At 35.5% G+C, this 20268-nt stretch overlaps 1 protein-coding gene across 1 annotated transcript; it reads left to right on the top strand.

The window, feature by feature from the left end:
- The first annotated feature begins 2724 nt into the window (after positions 1 to 2724).
- Positions 2725 to 18742, top strand: itgb3a (integrin beta 3a). The gene is made up of 15 exons (XM_039687757.2): positions 2725 to 2952; positions 4024 to 4109; positions 4890 to 5094; positions 6910 to 7162; positions 7261 to 7423; positions 7625 to 7786; positions 10016 to 10111; positions 10214 to 10303; positions 10858 to 10992; positions 11915 to 12344; positions 13949 to 14171; positions 15196 to 15293; positions 15633 to 15752; positions 15995 to 16161; positions 18513 to 18742. Exons 1-15 carry the CDS (start codon positions 2892 to 2894, stop codon positions 18576 to 18578), a joined length of 2355 nt encoding a protein of 784 aa, XP_039543691.2. The 5' UTR covers positions 2725 to 2891; the 3' UTR covers positions 18579 to 18742.
- Positions 18743 to 20268: the final 1526 nt, after the last annotated feature.

The following is a 20268-nucleotide window of genomic DNA, read 5'->3' as shown; positions in this document are numbered from 1 at the left end:
GTCTCATATATGACACATTTTACTTGATTTCACATCCTCATTTCACCCCTGGTCTACGAGGACATATATTTCATTAATTATCAAGCCCTTATGGCTGTTTTACTGCATATGTTCTTGAACTGAAGTAGCAGATAGTTTTAGGGGTAATAATGCCTTACAAATAACAAGACTTACGTGATTAATAAAATATCCGACTTACCTTTTCAAATAAATAACTCAAGTTTACCTTGATTTCCCATTTATTGACTGACACGTTTCCTGATTCCATGTTGAGAGAAACTGGGAGTATTGTGTGCTGTGAATATGATGGTTATTGTAATGGGAGCAGGCATTTACTCATCTCACTTGCAGAAAAAATCAGTATTCCTCAAAATAAATAAAAACAGTGAAATGAAAACTATTAAGCAAACCTGAAATAATTCAATGTTAAATAGATAATTTATGTATTTAATCTCACTTTATTAAAGTCCCTCTGTGGTGAAAAATCAAGCTTTTATTGTTGTTTATGTATATGTTGCGTTTACAATATGTTTTAAGACAAAAATGTGCAATTTCATAAGCAAACAACAATGCTGAGTATTATCTCCCTAAAACTCACAAACTACCCTATACTTGTGACCCATCGTGAAACTTGTCACCATTAAGGAAGGATGTAGAGTTACATTCAAGCTATTTTAAGGCATAAAGAAATTTAAATATGAAGTTTAAACATTTAATTTTAATGATAAATGATAAGGGATACAATTATTGACTACAGGGGGACTTTAAGGTGTTTGCTGTTGACCTTCGAAGATCCAATTCAACCTAATAAGCAAAAATTACTTCAGTTAAACATCGCTGAAGTGAGTGTGTTGAATTTTCTTCTCCAGCAGCATTTTACTTTCGGTGTGAGCGGCCTTTAAATTTGCCAAAAATAGAACTTTTTTGTTATGTTATGTCCAGTCCAGGTTAGAAAAAGTAATGCAAAAACACAAAGAAAGTAACTAATAGCCTACTAATTAACACAATTAGTTACTCTTTTGGGGAGTAACGCAATATTGTAACACATTACGTTTAAAAGTAACTTTCTACAACACTGCCTATACAGTAACACAGTCAAAATCCATAGTTGAGTTCAAAAGCAATTAACATGTTAAGCAAATTGTAATTTTCACAACAGTGTCATGAGGGCCGCTTGCTGACCGATCAAAAATAGCAGTAGGCCTAATTCTCAAAGAGATACACAATAGTACACACAGCCAGCGTCAAGCATAATCTACTGTTTAACAAGCAAAAGAGAAGTATATGGATAACAGGAAAGGCGAAGCGTGAGCCACCTAAGAGGAAAAGATTTTTTTTTAAAGGAAGACATAGTCTTATATTTCTGTGGAGGTCTGAGTATGTCTCAGGCTTCTGTCTCATGCTCAGCATGGAGATGTGTGTTTTTATCTAGCATCCATCTCATCCTTTCCTCCATCCTCACTTCCTGGACTGTAAAAATGACAGCCCATTCTCACTCCCAAGGCGTCACCCAACTGACGCCCTGGGAAGCATTTGGACATGCTTCAATATCTGACGCTTTAGGCGCCCTTTAGCGTCAGTTAGATGACGCCCTAGGATCGCGTGTACCCTACCCCCACCCCACACCTAAACCTAACCGCGTCCTCTAACAGACGCTTTCCTTTAGCGTCAGTTAGATGACGCCGTAGGATCGCGTCATGTAAGTGACGCTAAAGGGCGCCTAAAACGTCAAATATTGAAGCATGGTCAAAGGTGACGCCTTGGGGTGAGAATGCGTTGAAAATGAAGGTAAGTAGAGGGAAAGCTGAGAGCTGGAAAGAGAAAGATTCACAGAGTTAACCTGTTTCATAAAATATTAAAGCAATGAAAGAGATTCGCCGTGTCGGATGTATGAAGTATTTGGCCAAATAAAAATTCAGGAGCATGCACGCATAAATAAGTGCACAAATAAAAAATGTTTTTGTCTATGATTTTCTCTTTTTATTTTAATTAGCAGTTTACTATTAATATTTTCTCTCATATATTTAATTTGTTTGTTTTTTATTAAAAATTATATTTTTGCAATACTACAAATTCGTATAGTTCATATACAGCCACATTTTTCTGATTGTCTTATTCTGCTTTTTTGTGTATATTTTATTATGATCATGCTGTACTAAAATTTAATAATTTTCAGTAAAATTCCATAAGTAAAATGTTTATAAATTGCATAAATTGCCTCGAAATATCCTGTGAGGTGAATTGAGGTGAATGTTTGGTATGCTTTTACGCAATACTAATATAGCCACTAGATGGTAGCAAACACCTTGTTGTTCAACCTTGTGGCTAAGAAAGCTGGTTATTATACACCCTTATGTTTTGTTTTGTTTTTTCTTTAAACAAACGTCTTAAATATAAACTTAATAAATAGATAAAACAAACAACAAGAATACATGGAAAAATAGAAAATATGGCTCAAAGAATAGTAAAGGCCTCATATTTAATAGGATTATCACCTTGTAAAATAGGCCTTTACGTAAGAATTGCGTAGAATTAATTTACGTAAGATTTTGTGTGGAAATACAGAGGCCCCAAGTTGCCATTCATTACACTGAAATAACATGCGTAAAAATTTGCCTACTTCAGTTTTCTTGTTTAAGTTAAGTAAATTGCACCAACAGAATCATTTCTTTTGTGCTATGTTTTATCTTGCCTGTGGTTAGGCTACACATATCCTTTGGTCTTGATGGTGAAACAGATAACATTTTCGAAATGCTGGAACACTTGGTCATCTGTTCTTACATGTCGCGGGACGGTAGTTTCCACTCCCAGTTTGTGCATCAAGGAATTCGAGTTGAAACAGAGTTTCTAACGTTACAGCAGGAGGCATTCAGTAGTTTGGTTCTATTAAAATGGGACTAAATTTGATGGAGGTTTGGATACCAGTTTTACTTCTAGTTTCCTCGGCTACAAGTAAGTTTGCCTTTTGTTATTGGTTGTTTAGTAAATCACAAAGAATGATAGCAATGTGCATGCTGCAAACATAAATATTATTATTTCCTACATTTGATTACTCTTTCACTTGTTACAACACACTTGAGAGGCTGTACGATGGAACCTGAAAGAAGACATTTCGGTAACACTTTAGAATACGGTTCCTTCGTTAATGAATAACTACACAAGAACTAATGAGTAACACAATATTAACAATCTAGTAACTATTATTAACTAACAAGAAACTCTGATTAACGAACTTGTAAGTAATAGCGCACAGACGAAAGTGGTAGTTCACTATTAAGTAATCAATAACTACTATTTTTTAATACTTCTACTGAAAAAGTTTATTAATAATCTAGTAACTACTATTAACTAAAAGAAACTCTTATTAACGAATTAGTAAGTAACAGCTCAAAGATGAAAGTGTTACTAGATACTTCTGTGGGAATTACTAATTATTTGGATCCGTATTATAAAGTGAAGATCATTGGAACCAACTAGTAATTACTCAAGTGTTACTAAAGACATTTTCTAAAAGTTACTAAAGTTCACCAAAAAATCTCAAACATTTGCACAAATCATGACTAGATCATGTAGTAACACTTGAGTAATTACTAGTTAGTTCCAATGATCTTCACTTTATAATACGAATCCAAATAATTAGTAATTCCCACAGAAGTATCTAGTAACACTTTCATCTTTGAGCTGTTACTTACTAATTCGTTAATAAGAGTTTCTTTTAGTTAATAGTAGTTACTAGATTATTAATAAACTTTTTCAGTAGTTCTCTGGGAAGTATTAAAAAATAGTATTATTGATTACTTAATAGTGAACTACCACTTTCGTCTGTGCGCTATTACTTACTAGTTCGTTAATCAGAGTTTCTTGTTAGTTAATAATAGTTACTAGATTGTTAATATTGTGTTACTCATTAGTTCTTGTGTAGTTATTCATTAACGAAGGAACCGTATTCTAAAGTGTTACCGACATTTCTAAAGAGTAGGCTATAATGTAGATATGAGATTAATGATAGTCTTGTTTCTCTAGGCTCTAACATTTGCACTTCCAGAGGAGTGAGTACCTGTAAAGAATGCCTGTCGATCCATCCAACCTGTGCCTGGTGCACTCAGGAGGTAATTAACACAATTTCACCTACAAGCACAAATAAACAAATGGCTGCTTGAAATGTCTCTCTCTGGTTGCTATCACAGGACTGCCAACTCTCACACACACTTTTCATACGCTCTCACGCCACACATCCATTTTCTTACGTAGAGTGAAATTGCAGAGCAAAGAGGACACAGCCAGCGACAGACAAAACAGATAGCCTATATATATATATACAAAAATTCTTGATATAAAACAAATTCCCTGCTCTCATATTCTATCAATTTAATCACGAAATTAAAAAAAATAAAAACTGTTTCGGAGCTTGTAAATGTGACGTGCCAGATCGCCTCAGTTCAACCTGCACCTGGATCGATCCCTTACCTTAGGCTACTCTTGTCTCTTGTTAATAGTAAATATAAACAGGCATGAAGGTATGTTGAAAAGATGCAGTTATTACTTAGGCTATTACAATTTTTAACCTTTAATGATAATACCAGCTGACAGGGCTCTCTGTTTACAGCATTAGGTGAGATAATTTTTTTTCTTAAGAAAAATAAAGGCTATATATTTATCCAAAGAATTCAATATTGAATCAAGATCGGAATCAAATCACAATAATTGAATTGAATAGAAATCTTACCCTGTAAACATTTGTAACATGTTGTCACTAAACTTAATAAAATTCTGTCTAGTTATCAAATCTTTTTGACAATCACAATACACTTGTGATGCAAGTTTTTTTTGTTTGTCTAAACTCAAAAGTTGGCAGCCCTGGTCATCAGTATGTGTATGTGTGTTTCTAGATCTTTGGAAAGGAGGGGTCAAGTTTGTCCCGGTGTGATCTCAAAGACAGTCTCATTCAGTCTGGTTGTGGCATAAAGTTTATTGAGTTTCCAGTTAGCAGCATGAGGATCCTCGAGGATGTACCTCTGAGTAACAAGGCAGGGGTTTCAGCCAGCGACATCACTCAGATCCAACCACAAAAAATCCACCTGACCCTCAGGCCAGGTATGCTACTTTGTGTTTTACATATTCCCTCAATATATTAACTCATATTTCCCTCTGCAATCCAATAACATATTTCTCATTGCACAGTTTTTTGGTATTTTTCCATAGCTTCTCTAATCCTCTCTTCTCTTCTCACTTCACTTCACTTCACTTCACTTCACTTCACTTCACTTGTCTCGTCTGTAATGGCTATACATATACTCATAAGCATTTAAAGGAAGATGTTCATGTAATCCAAAGGACATTATTAAAGATATAACAAGCTGTTAGAAATGCATAAGTAATGTAAGCTCAGTTTGAGGACATATTGTTCTGTGTTTAAAAAAGAAGTAAGCAGCATGGAAACATTTTAATAGCTCATTGTATCTCAAGTGTGAATTATATTTGTGCAGAGTTTTGATCAAACAAAAGATAAAGCAGAAAGGTGTGAGGTCGAACAGTACTTGCAACCAAGAGATAAGTTGGAGTGTGAAGTCAAGCTGTACTTGAACACAGGGAATTCTAACACAAACGTCATTGTGCTGTCCAGATTAAATATATGGTTTACAAGAATAGTTAAGAGCAGCGCAAATATGTTTCCTTGTTAGACGGTATAGGAGACAACCGGTTGCAAACCAGACATAGCCTGCATGGTTTCCTGGGTTTTCAGGTATATAAGGATGATGAGAAGGACTAGCCTTCGCCTTCACATGTACGTAGACACTGTTCTGTATGTTGAATGCCAAGTTTTGGAATTATTTTCTTGCAAGAAAATAAACTTTTGATACTTTGACTTTTGAAAAGGTTTCCACTTGTCTTCTTCCTCCTATCTTTTCGAACAACAGAGAATTATTTCCACAACACGTCTTAAAGGGTTAGTTCACCCCAAAATGAAAATTCTGTCAGTATTTACTCACCCTCATGTTGTTCCAAACCTCTATGTGTTTATTTATTCTGCTGAACATGAGGGAAGATATTTGGAAGAATGTTTTAATCAAACAGATCTCATTCCCCATTGACTACCATAGTAGGAAAAAAAATACATACTATGGTAGTCAATGGGAAATGAGATCTGTTTGATTAAAACGTTCTTCCAAATATCTTCCTTTGTGTTCAGCAGAACAAATAAACACATAGAGGTTTGGAACAACATGAGGGTGAGTAAATACTGACAGAATTTTCATTTTTGGGTGAACTAACCCTTGAAACCCTGATACTATGTTCTTGATCTTTGGGGTCCCAGAAAAAAATGTTATTAAACTTTTATTTTATTATTTATTTTATTTTATTTAATAACAATAATAATTAGAATTCAAATTAAATTATGAGATAAATATTGCCATAACAACACTGACAATAACACCACAGCAACAACAAAAGAAATAATAATTTATTATTATCTGATTATTGGGATCCAAGAGGGAAAAAAACATGAATTTTGCCATTATTGTTTTCTTATTGTTTTTTTTTTATTATTTTAAATAATGATAATAATAATAATGCAAATTGTATGTTACTGTGACCAAATCAAAACCCACTAGCCCAATGTTATATTTATCACCATATTTCAGTTTCAGATTTCAGGATCTGTTTATGAACAGATCATTTATCGAGTTTAACAAATCATGATGTTTAAACCTGATATTTAAGTATGTTTCATGAGCTAGTAAAAGGGTCTTATTGTCTCTCTAACCCCAAACAGATCATGTTCTCAAACAATCCATGTCCATTAGAAAAAGAAGTAAAAAAAATGAGTTTTGTCTTCAAATGTACTTTCTAACTATATGTAAGTTCAAATGTAAGTTCTAACTCCTTCTTCCCTTCGATTTCTTTAAGACGATTCAAAGCAATTCACCGTCAAAGTGAAGCAAGTATCTGATTACCCAGTTGACCTGTACTACCTGATGGACATGACCAACACCATGAAGGACGACCTGCAGAAGCTTTATGCCCTTGGCAATGATCTGGCCAGTGCCTTACGTGTTGTCACCAGTAATCTACAAATGGGATTTGGAGCTTTTGTTGACAAAACGCTCTCACCTTATATGTACATGTACTCTGAAGAAGTCATCAAGAACCCTTGCCATAAGTAAGGTCAAATTCATATCACATTGTCCTGTAGAAAAAGCATATGACATTTAGAGAGATTGACTAATTTTTTCTGTCTCCCTGCTGTGTGTGGTGCAGGTCTTTTGAACCCTGCCCACCACAATTCGGCTATCGTAATGTACTGTCTCTGACGGAGCAGGTAGAGCGGTTCACGGAGGAAGTGAAGAAACAGAAAGTGTCCAGAAACAGAGATGCCCCTGAGGGCGGATTTGATGCTATCATACAAGCAGTAGTATGCAAGGTAACATAAAGCACACACAAAGAAAAACTGACAATATTAATCCTTTACCCAATAAAAATAGATGGGGAACGGGCATATCCAGTGATTGGGTTTGGTCTAAAAATTAAACAACTCTATGATATCTTCGTACTCTGTTTGTGTCTCATCCATTTCATCCGTTCTCTTTACCTTTCTGTATGACCTCCTTTCACTTTTCTCCAGGAAAAGATTGGATGGAGGCCTGATGCATCTCATTTGCTGATCTTCACAAGTGATGACAGAAGTCATTTGGCTTTGGATGCCAAGCTGGCTGGAATCGTCCAGCCCCATGATGGAGAGTGCTATATCAATGACAACAATGAATATGACAAGTCCACTATACTGGTCAGCAAACACATATTGGACAAATCTCTCTCGCCATGTGTATATGTGTGTATATATATATGTATATATGTATGTATATATATATATATATATATATATATATATATATATATGTATGAGTGTGTGTGGGTGTATATATATATATATATATATATATAGTATATGTGTGTGGGGGGGGGGGGAGTTGTGTTTGTAACATTTCAAAAATAAGCTTGTTTCATGTAGAAATTAATATTTGTCAGCAAGGTTGTTTTGATCAAAAGTGACAGTAAAGACCTATAGTCAAGACAAAAGTCTTTTTCAAATAAATGCTATTCTTTTGAACTGTCTAACTTATCGAAGAAACCTGAAACTAAGTATTGTGGTTTTTTTTTCACAAAATGATTAAGCAGTACAACTGTTTCAACTAATAATAATAATTTTTAAAAAAAATCTTGAGCCGCAAATCAGCATATATATGCATAACATGCAAATAGAAAAAAACACACCCGCAAATTAAGAAAACGTCTTAATCAGAAACGCGCTGAAAAATTTGAAAACAAATACAGAAACACAATGCATATAGCACAGATATAACCAGGGGGATATATTTCCAGGGGATCCTAATAAGTGAAAAACCTGGTTAGGACATGCTGTAAGTTCTTATACTGTAGCTTACAAGTACTACTTATTTATTTATTTTTAACTTTTTTTGTTTTTGTTTTTTTTTAAACATAACTATGTATTCAATATACAAGATGTATTAACAATATATTAAAATGTCATCAGAATACAAATGAGAAAAGAGGAGTTAACAATGAGCTGAAAAAAAGATGAAAAAAAAGAACATGAGGGTAAGATATTAATCTATACTATAAGTTACATTGTACAAAGTTTGTCATGTTATGTTTAAATAAGTTTCATAAGAAATGTTTGGTAATACAGGGTCCAAAGATGAGAAGAAAGGTTTTAAAGATGAGACACTCACACAAAGATATATAATACATATTTTAAAAACTTTTTTGTAAAAAAAAAAAAGTACATTTATTTACAACAGTTATGTTAATAGCAATAATACGAAATTTCTGTCGTAAGAATAGAACAGCTTATGGACACTGTGCTGCGTTGTCATGGGAACATCCCAGGCGAAAAAAAATAAATTACGTTGTCTTTTCCCTTCGCCAAGTGCGTTCCAAATGGCTATATGATGGCACACAAGTGCACTGCTCACTCCAAAGTTCCCACTTCAAGGGGAGTAGGCCAGGCCATAATGTAAGGAAGCTCACGAGCAATAAGCATGTCCCAGCCGGGTTCGTCACTTATTGGGATCCCCTGGAAACATTTCCGTTGTGGTCTGTGCTGCTATTTGCAGCGCGTTTCTATTTGGTTGTGTTGTGAGTATTTGACACACATGTGTTGTGAAACTGTTGAAGGTATTTTATTAATTTTCGGGTGTTTTTGTATTTGCTTCAGTTGTGTTTTCTTCAGTTGCAGCGCGTTGAGCTCTCTCTGTCACTATATTTATAAATTATGAAGGTAATAAAACCCATTGAGTTTTGCAAGCTCGAAGAGGAGGGCCGGCCCACTTTCATCATGTAGCCAAATCAAATGAGCTTCTCACGATTTACTCTTATCTGAATGGTTCAATGAACACGCCAGTCGCCAGAACACATTTTTATCTTCTTTTGGTTCAGCATCATTCTCTTGTTTGTTGTTTTAGCGCAGCTAAAACAAAGACCCAACTCTACAGGGTTATTTCAGGAGTTTTTTTTGCCCCATACACACAAGTATTCATTTAGGCATTTTTTTAAAGGTTGGTTTTATGCGATCAATCTGTTTTTCAGTTCCTGACCCTGACTCCTACTTGATTTGTGCCAAAAAAACGTGCCAACAGTGTAAGCAGGAAAAAGGAGTCAAAAGAATACAGATCATATTTATTTTCCATTAGCATGAAGCTGCAGCTTTACAATACATGAATTACACTTACAAATAACAGTAAAATGCTGCAAATATTTTTTTTTTCTTACACAAGTCTTCTCTTGCACATTCTTCTCTTTTTATTTATGCTTGCAATTTTATCTGCATTTTCACAAATCTTTCCCTGAATGCGATTCTTTATGGCATCATATTACCTTCATACTAAATGATCAATGTGACACTGAGTACTGAAGTAATGATGCTGAAAATTCAGTAAAAAAAAAAAAAATATATATATATATATATATATAATTTTTATATGCATTTTTGTAGGACTATCCCTCACTTGGCATGATCACGGACAAGATATCTGAGAATAACATCAACCTCATCTTTGCTGTAACCAGCAATATGGTGCCATTATATCGTGTGAGTTTTCTATATTTTTGTCTAATACATATTTACAGCACATTTGTGCATAACATTTACACACATTAATGGCATGTTTTCATGTTTCCTGCATTCTTACAGAATTACAGTGAGCTGATTCCTGGTTCTGCAGTTGGAACGCTCACTAGAGACTCTGGAAATGTTGTGCAACTCATTCTGGATGCATATGCAGTAAGTCATTCTGGCAGGAATTTGTTGGTTATGAGAACTTCGTGTTCTGTTTTGCTTTGAATCATCATGTTCTCTGATATCTTTAAGCGTGTTCCTAAAGATTAACCAGATATTAGCATTACAAATACATACAGCATCCAGAGTCAGTGTTCTCCGATTATATTAAAAAAATATAATGTATATGTGCATAAAGTATACATACTTTCGTTTAAATCGTAGTAGGTGGTTTGCCACTCTGATCAGTCTTATATTTTACCATAAACCAGCAGGGCTAACACTCAAGTCAAGTCAAGTCAAGTCAAGTCAAGTCAAATACATTTATATAGCGCTTTTCACAATACAGATTGTATCGAAGCTGGTTTACAGTATCAATCAAAACAACTTAACAGTGTTTGTTTATTACTGGAAAAAAAACAGATCCAAGTTTGGTAGAGCTGATCAATGGTATGATGGGTCATTTAATTTGAATATCCCCAAATAAATTTGAATATACTCAAATAAAATGTGAAGTCAGAGAGGTTGACCTTTGTTCTATGTGCCATTTGTCTTTGTAGAGGATCAGGTCTAAGGTTGAGCTGGAGCTGTTGGGTGTGCCGGATGAGTTATCTCTGTTCATCAACGCAACATGCTTGGGTGGAGAGGTCATTGCAGGTGTCCGGTCCTGCGACGGACTCAAAATCGGAGATATGGTCAGCATCTGATGTTCTGATGTTAGAAAATACCCATCAGTATACATTAATATCACTCTATGTGGTTCATTTAAACACTGTTTATTTTGTAAACAAATACAGTCAAACCAAAAATTATTCAGACACCAGATATAATTTTTTTGATTTTTTTACTAGTGGCGGGTGCAGGACACTAGTTCATTAATGAAAGTGAGGATAGCAAAACAAAGCATCCTGTGACATATTATCCCCAAAGATTCTTCATGCATTGTACCAGTAAAAATTAATAAAAATTTGGGACCAAATTGTTTTTTATTTAATTGCTAATGTGACCTTTTTACATCACAAATTGAACAAAAGTAAGCATTGCTTGGTAATTGGTTGACCTAAAATGGCATTATCTAATTGTGTACTTAAATTTAACAGCTGACAGCTATTCAACCTAATTCAACCCCATTTTTGAGACAGTCTAACGGAAGGATGGCCAAAACCAGAGGAATATCAACTGATTTGATAACTCTGAGTTCTTGTCATATTTTATTACCATTTTCTAAACTATAGGTAAGGTAATTTATTTATAAAGCACAATTCAAAACAACAGGTAGTTGACCAATGTGCTGTACAATTCATAGAAACATGCAAAGAGTGAATAAATAGAACATTTATAACAGTGTAATACATATATCTGAAAACTCTCACAAAACAAACAAGCTACTAACATGTCGGCATATGTTGATTGCAACCATATACAACTATAGCGAAAAAACTGTGATAATGTGAGAAATGTTGTGGGCGTCTGAATAAATTTAGGTTTGACTGTATTCACATTTGACAGATGCTTTTATCAGAAGCGACTGACATTGCAAGTTCTCTGGGTATCAAACTCATCACCTCAACATTGCTAGTGCCATTCTCTACAGTTCTTTATCCTACTTTCCCATAGGTTTCATTTAACATTGAGGCGAAACTTCACGGCTGTCCCAAAGAAAAGAGTCGGACCTTCATCGTGAAGCCAATGGGTTTTAAAGACAGCCTTCATGTCACCGTGGACTTTGCCTGTGAATGTAGCTGTCAGCAGTCCTCCATGCCCGCCAGCCCGTCCTGTCACTACGGCAATGGAACCCTGGAGTGCGGCGTGTGCCTGTGCGATCCGGGCCGACTGGGCTCTCGATGCGAGTGCACCGAGGGCGAATATAAACCCAGCCAACAAGGCAGCTGTAGCCCCAACCCTGAAACCCCGGCCTGTAGCAGACGCGGAGACTGTGTGTGCGGCCAGTGTGCCTGTCGCTCGAGTGAATTTGGGAAGGTTTGGGGGCCGTACTGTGAATGTGACGACTTCAGCTGCCTCCGTTCCAAAGGACTGATGTGCTCAGGTAAGGTTGGATACAATGGCCTTAAAAGAACAAATAAAGGATTGCATGTTTGTAAAGGATCACTCACAGCTTTTTGTTCTTGCCTCATCGCGAAGACAGTGTTTCACCATATTAGACCATTTGATCCACGTTTAAAACCAACCAGTGACTCAGTCTGAATCAGATAGGCTGGATTTATTAGATGTTATGTGAGGATGATCTTTTTTGATGATCAGTTTTGCATGTCTGTGCACATCCTGTTTGGAGCGCCAGCAGCCTGAAGCCTGTCACATGATTTACCGATATGTTGCTCATGTCATATTCTCTATTCAGCTAAACAGTTAAATGCATGAAGTGTATTAGTTGGAGAAGTGAGTCTTTCAGTAGCATGTGTGATGGGTTTTGTTAGTTAAATGCCTTAGTGAAATGATTAGGCAATAGCTAAATATCTGAGTTGATGTGTGGGTGTTACTATATGAAACTATATGAAGAATTAGAGTCGACAAGTATAGCCTCTGGGTATAAATAACTGAAAACATTGGCAAGTTAAACACACATACTTACACACGCTCTCTCTCTCTCTCTCTCTCTCTCTCTCTCTCTCTCTCTCTCTCTGTCTCGCGCACACACACATTGGCTTTCATGTTTTATATGGACTTTCCATAGACACAATGATTTTTATACTGTACAAGCTGTATATTCTATCTCTTAACCTGATCCCTAAACACAACCCTTCACAGAAAACATTCTGCATTGTTACATTGTCAAAAAAACATGATTAAGCATGATTTATAAGCTGTTTTCCTCATGTAGACCAAAAAATGCCCCCACAAGGACAAAGATTTATGGTATTGCAACATTTTGTCTCCACAACTTGAGGTTTACCAGAAACACACACAATGAACAAAACAGTGTACAAACTAACTAGTGGTCAGTCGCATCTAGTCATCTATTTTCTAAAGACCGGTCATAACCTTTTTTTAAAGTTACCTAAACAGGTAGATTGGTCTAATTTGAAATAAGTAAGACTGGTTACACCTTAGCTTACTGCTAGTTGGTAAGGCTAGTTCTTAAGACTCATTCTTAACATAGTGTCTGTGGTTATGCAACCGCTTTTCTTAATCATGTGTGTTGAAATGAACATGTTGAATTGGGAAATGTTGATGTTTTAGTTTAATGCTTTGTTGCTTCAATAACAAACACTATGTTGGTATTATGTTACAACATGTATTTAGATTTAGATATATACAGTATATTTACATGCACTATACCGTTCAAAAGTTTGGGGTCAAGATTGATTAAAGTTTTAAAGTCTTTAAAGATTTTAAAGATTAAAATCGGCTATTGACCACACAAAGTTATTAGTGGCATTAGAATAATATGGACTATGCTAATGATACTTGTCTTGTTAATATGGTACTTGTTAATGATTTTTGTGTCTGTAGTCACTATGAATAATTGTATATTCTTCAAAATTTCTACTTTTATGCTCCATTAAAAAAAATAGCTTACAGTACATTCATTTACAGAATTTTCATTTTGGGTGAAAAAAACTTTAAGGAAAAACCTCATGATTACCTTCAGCAATGCCCTGATTAATACAGTATGTTTGTTGTTTCCGTTAGGTAATGGTGAGTGCAACTGCGGGTCCTGTCAATGTAGTCCGGGATGGTCTGGCGAGAGCTGTGACTGTTCGACCCGCACAGACACCTGTATGGGGAGTGGAGGAATGCTCTGTAGTGGGCGTGGACACTGTGTGTGTGGTGTCTGTGAGTGCACTCAGCCAGGAGCTTATGGATCAACCTGTGAGAAGTGCCCCACCTGCCCAGATGCCTGCACCATCAAAAAGTGAGTGTGTTTTCCTATTTTGGCAAGGATGAAGTTTAGATCAAGGTTATTATAGGTTTGCATTTTTTAATTAGTTTGCATTTTATGATCATTTTCAAATTCCCTATAAATTTCGGTTTAGTTTTATTTAGTTTCATTAATTTTTTAGTTAGTTTTAGTTTGGTTTTTATTTTGTCAACACATTTATATTTAGTTTTTATATATCTCAGTTTCACATGAGATGGTAATTTTACCTGGAATTAAGGTAGGCCTACAGCTGTTTTTGCATACTGTCTAGACATGATGGAAATAGGCCTACTTATTTGGCAATTTCGGCTTCTTAAAGGGATACTTTACCTCTGGAAAGATGAATATGTATTTAAAATGGATCATTTGTGTAGAAGAAATTTGATTTTATGTATTTTTTTTTAATTTGGAGCTTTCTAGACTGAGAAAAGACAGAAAATGTATTTTTGGGTTATGTGGATGAAAGACAACAACTCCCAGAATGCACTTTATTGCACTTGATGCCTGGTATTCTATAATACCTCAGCAGTGCCACATGCTGATAGCATCCATGCCATGCCACATTGAGTCAGTAATTCATGCAAAAGGGTCCCAAACGAAGTACTGAGTACATATGCATAATTATACTTTTCAGAGGGCTGTCATTTCTGTATTTTAAATCCTTTTTTGAATTTGGGGTTTTCAGAAGCTATACGCCATAATCATCAAAATTATAACAAATAAACTAAAGGCTTCAAATATCTCACTTTGCATGTAATGCGTCTATATGTATTAGTTTCACCTTTTAAGTGGAATTACTAAAATGAACTTTAACACAATTTTTTGTTGTTGTTGAGTTTTTCACCTGTATTGTGACTTAAAGAATAGGGTGAAAGTTTGGAATATTTATGTAAAAATCAATAAAACACGGTATATCTTTATTTAGGTAGCTTAATGTTTGTGTTTGGACATTGAGTATGTTTAGGTGCTTTTTTTGATTACTTAACTGTTTAAAGTGGATTTGTGTGTGCATCTGCAGGGAGTGTGTGGAGTGTAAACACTATAAGAGAGGGGATCTATTTGAGAAGAACTGCAATCACGTCTGCAGAGATGAGATTGTGCTGGTGGATGAGCTGGGTAATCTCTACCTCCAACCAATCCACAATATAATGCCTTCTAACCGCAGTAGCCTATATTAATACACTAGGATTTTGAAGTCTCTTACGCTCAACAAGGCAGCATTTATTTGATCAAAAATAGTGATTTTGTGAAACATTATTACAGCTGTTTTCTATTTTACATAAAGTGTATACACCTAATCTGTATATAACTTTAGTATTTTGATTTCTGTTAATAATGCCATTATTTACCTCAGCTTCATTTGGCTATATGTGACTTAACCTTAAGTTTTTCATGTAGTATATTGTGTTGAGTTGTTCTCATAGAGTTAATACAGTAATCATCTGTTCTCTCCAGTATTTCACGAGAAGAACGCAGTGAACTGCAGCTACAAGGATGAGGATGACTGTGTTCAGAACTTCCAGTATTATGAAGATGCCAGTGGAAAATCCTTTCTCTATCTTGTTAAAGATGCAGGTGAGAGAAGACTGCTCATGCTAATAAAATCTGCTCTCCTACTGTCACAGATTATCTCGCTGCGTCTGAAATCGAATACTGTGCTCCTGAGTGTTTTGTTTCTTTTATTAAATCTAACCTGAATCAATTAGTTGCTCATCCCCTCTCCATGTTTGACCAATGACCACACGATGACACTTCAGTTCAGAGATCAGTTCAGATGGCAACTGAATATAAAGTATGATTTGTTTTCTTTTTCACAGAGTGTCCGAAGGGTCCTGACATCTTGGTGGTTGCTCTATCGGTTGCTGCTGCGATCCTGCTGCTGGGTTTGGCTGCGCTTTTGGTGTGGAAGCTCCTGATCACCATTCACGACCGTCATGAATTTGCCAAGTTTGAGGAAGAGAAAGCCAGGGCTAAGTGGGAAGCGGTGAGACGAGCATTCAGACTTTTATGCAAAACCATCATGTTCTGTTGGTTTTGTGTTATCAGCATTTCTCTTACACTAGTCTTTCTTCCTCTCAGAACTTCCAGCATGCTCACAGTCTTGCCATGTTTAATCTCAGACAAAATAACAGTCACCTAACTAAAGTTATATAGAACCTTAAAGTGTTCTGTGTGTTGCTTCATATATAGAACATTTTAGGGGTTTATTTTATGGCTTTATCTTTACAAATCAATTTAGTTTTCATTATTTTATGAATTATACAGCACATAAACATACTGTATTAATAGAAAAAAAATTAAATAACCTTTAAATAAAGAGTGACATTTCTCTTTATATAGAACCTTTATGGTTTAAAGGGTTCTTTAAAACTGAGTCAAGAACCCTAGGCTTTTATATAGAACCCCATTGAACCATATGAGTGTAGAATCATTGATGGTAACTCTACAAAAAGGTCCCATTAATGCATGAACTAACAATGAGCAACACATTTCTAACAGTGTTTATCTTTGTTTACATTAGTTAATAAAATAAAGCACTCCTCATTAGTTCAGGTTAGCTCATGTCCATTAAATATTAATAGATCCACTTTTTGTTTTTAATTACGTTTGAGTAAATGAATTTGTACATTAAGATTTATGAATTTTTTCATTGTTAGTTCATGTTAAAGCTGCAGTCCGTAGCTTTTTTGGGGTTAAAAATACATTTTTTGAGCAAGTACATAACCGGCCAGTGTTCAAAACTCTCTGCTTAGCTCGATTCAAAGCATTAAGCTTGTAATAATCTTCTTCTGTACATTTATTGTTGTTGTTGTTGAGGATAACCCCTTGAGATGAAACATCTCGTTTTCGAGGGGGTCCTCGAGACAAAACAAAAATAATACAACACATGTACTGTACATTCACTCACACAAAAGCTCTACCTCATCCCACCTCGCCCCACCAGGCCCATCAACTCCTTATTAGGAACAAATCCATATATAAAACATATTGCAGTATTACAATGCATGACAACATTTAGCCCTCACATACACATCTATACATGCAAGCAATACATACATAATGTATACGTAAACCTAAATCCATATTCTACACATAATAAAGAGTAGAATAAATAAATAAATAAAAGATAAATAAAAATAATAATAATAATAATAAAATAAGATATAATAATAATAATAGGTGTCACAGATATAAAGGGTATATGAAACAATATCCAGTCACACATGAGGAAAACATTTACAGCAGTCATTTGCTTGCAAGTAAGTAAAAAGAGATATTTTGAAAGAACGCAGTGATGTGACAGATCTTAAAGACCCAGGCAGGTTATTCCAGTCTGAAGGGGCTTTGAATTTAAAAGCACGCCTACCACTCTCTTTGAAAATATTTGGCACAATGAAAGAGATAATGTTTTTAATTTGAGTGGTACTGGTGGATTTCGGTGGGAGATTCAAGCATGTCTTTGCGTCATTACTTCACATCTGTAGAAGAAGTCTCGGCTAGTAGGCTATATTGCGTCTGAGGATGTTGGAGGTGGAGATTTATAGCCTTTTCTCACTGCACTTTATATAATCAAACTTATCAATTTGATGGCGAATCCAGAAAAGTTCAAACGACAATCACCAGTGACAACAGATTCACCCACTGTAAAATGCAAAAGACTTTTCGGACATTCGGACTTTGCAGAAAAAACGGACCCATTCGAAAACAAGGATATATATCGGAAGGACATTACATGTAGTCACGCAATACTGACGTTGTTAACATTAACAATTTGAGAATAAAGTATAATTTGCATAGTACTGCGTGATATGATTTGCATTTTTTAGATTTAATCAGCATGATTTATTGCAATGTCAGACCCAGAAGTGGATGTCACTTACTTGTTTAAATTGCATTTTTCGGTGAAAATTATATGTTGGTCATACTTCCAAAAAGAATAATCTGTGATTCCAAATGCCAGTATCCACACCAGTGTGGTGACTGACTGCCTCACACTCTCCTCAAACATTGTGTTCATCCATGCTGTGCCGTTTCGAAGTACAACTCACGTAAAGTTGATAATTCAGTGAATGACTGCAATTGCAGATTTCGAACAGAGATGGCGACAAAGAGGAAAAACTGTGGACTGCAGCTTTAACAAATGTAAAGTGTTACCATTTTGAAAACATTCAAGAAAGATAAGGTCATTCAACACCAAGAATGGTGTCAAATGGACACCAAGTGGTCAAAGTGAGAAGAACAGATGAGCTTGTGGTTAATCTTGCAGACTTTCATTGTTAATATGTATGAGCTCTGCAGCACTGGTCATTATGAAACTCTTTCCTGTCTTTTAAGGCTAATAATCCGCTCTACAAAGGAGCCACCAGCACCTTCCAAAATGTGGCGTATCGTGGCAGTTAAGAAGGAAACCACATCTGCTTCTGTCAAGAACAACTACTGATCATCTCTACAACACGTCTCAGCCAGGAATACATTTTAATCTTATATGAATGTGTATAGAACAGGATCAATTATAGCTTTGAACATGGTCAGTGCCACAGCAATTACAATTTTTAACAATTCAATGGTCCAAAGTCATTTTTTCCACTTATACCTCAGTTACCTGTATCATTCTGTTAATAATTAATTATTATTATAATTATTAGGTTGCCTTCAGAGGTCACAGCAGGATGTTATCAAATGAAAATCATTTATCAGATTAGCCTCATTTAAACCGATTTCTCCACCACTGTCCTGCAATCCTGAATCTCCTCTTTGATGGCTCATATGGGTTTGTGTCAGGAAACTGAAAACTCTCAGAAAGAGCATGAGCGAGGCACACTTTCCTTCCCGAAAACCTGCTCCTGACCGCTAGGTTCACATAGTAAGTTGCCATGGTAACTGCCTGAGTATAAGTTACCTCTCTTTCAGAAACAGGCTTGACTTACTCTTAATCTGCTTTCTCGGGTTAGACATAACACCCATTCTGAAACGGAAAATCCAGAGTTCCCCTCATTTCAGTGTTAACATACTCCGAGTTTTCACTTAACCTCCTTTCTGAAACAGGCCCCTGCTCCCACAAACATATTCCTCTTTGAACAACATTCTAACCAACCAATCAGATTTGAGAGGCTAGTTTGTATCAAGGTTTACAACCAGGGTTAGATGCTTCTACATTGTTATTAACCTATCATTTAGCAACAAATTCTATTTCCAGTTTTTTTTATCTGTTTCTGTTCACATCTGCACATTTCTAGAAGATTGAGAGACTGTAAAGACTGTCTTTCAGTTGATCCGTTTAGTGCATGATTCTCGGACGGATCTCCATGCAGAAATGTCTTGATGCCAAAGATATCAGTCTTCTATCGAACCTTGAGAGTTTGAGAAAGCCATGGAAGAGCAGAAGCAGGAGACGAAGTGATGATACCAAAAAGATTATATTGAATAATCTAGTTGTGTATATGTTTCAGACTTTGCCTTGATGCTCAGACTTTGTCTGGATGTTTGACATGAAATTAAATCATAGCCTTTATATAAATACAAAGAAAATAAAACAGATGTATTGCTCGCTTAAAGTAATACTTGCGTTGCTATTGGGAATCCAGATCCCTTACACAGGAGGTAATAGGCTAAATGCAGTTTCATCTGTATACCCAAACAAACACACCTGCAAATGACTCACATTGAAATTTATTTGTGTAAGACACTGCTGTTTTTGGACATCAAAATTGCTTTAGATACAATCAGCTTCACTTTATTTGTACTATTTCATTTGTACTTTTCAAATGATGATTTTTATATATATTTTTTGTGATTATGCTCATTTATAATTCCAAATTATCAAAAAAATAATTAAATACCTCAAACAATCTAATATCAGAATGTGCCACCTTCTATAAAACATCAAACACAATGCATTTTATCGGCAGGAAATGTTTATCAGATTGTACTGGCGTTTTTTTTTACAAAATCAGTACGGAAATGGGAAAAGTCTGCATATTGTTTGAACTTATAGGAAGATCCTCCTCCAGATGGGAGGAGCCGTGCATGAGGCAACAATAGCGCACAGTTGCTCTGTGACTTGTACCAACAGGTGGTGAGCAAAAGCATT

This window comes from Pimephales promelas, chromosome 3, assembly GCF_988280905.1.
Source record: "Pimephales promelas chromosome 3, fPimPro1.hap1.1, whole genome shotgun sequence".
NCBI lineage: Eukaryota > Metazoa > Chordata > Actinopteri > Cypriniformes > Leuciscidae > Pimephales > Pimephales promelas.
This window is presented reverse-complemented; position numbering and strand designations above follow the sequence as displayed.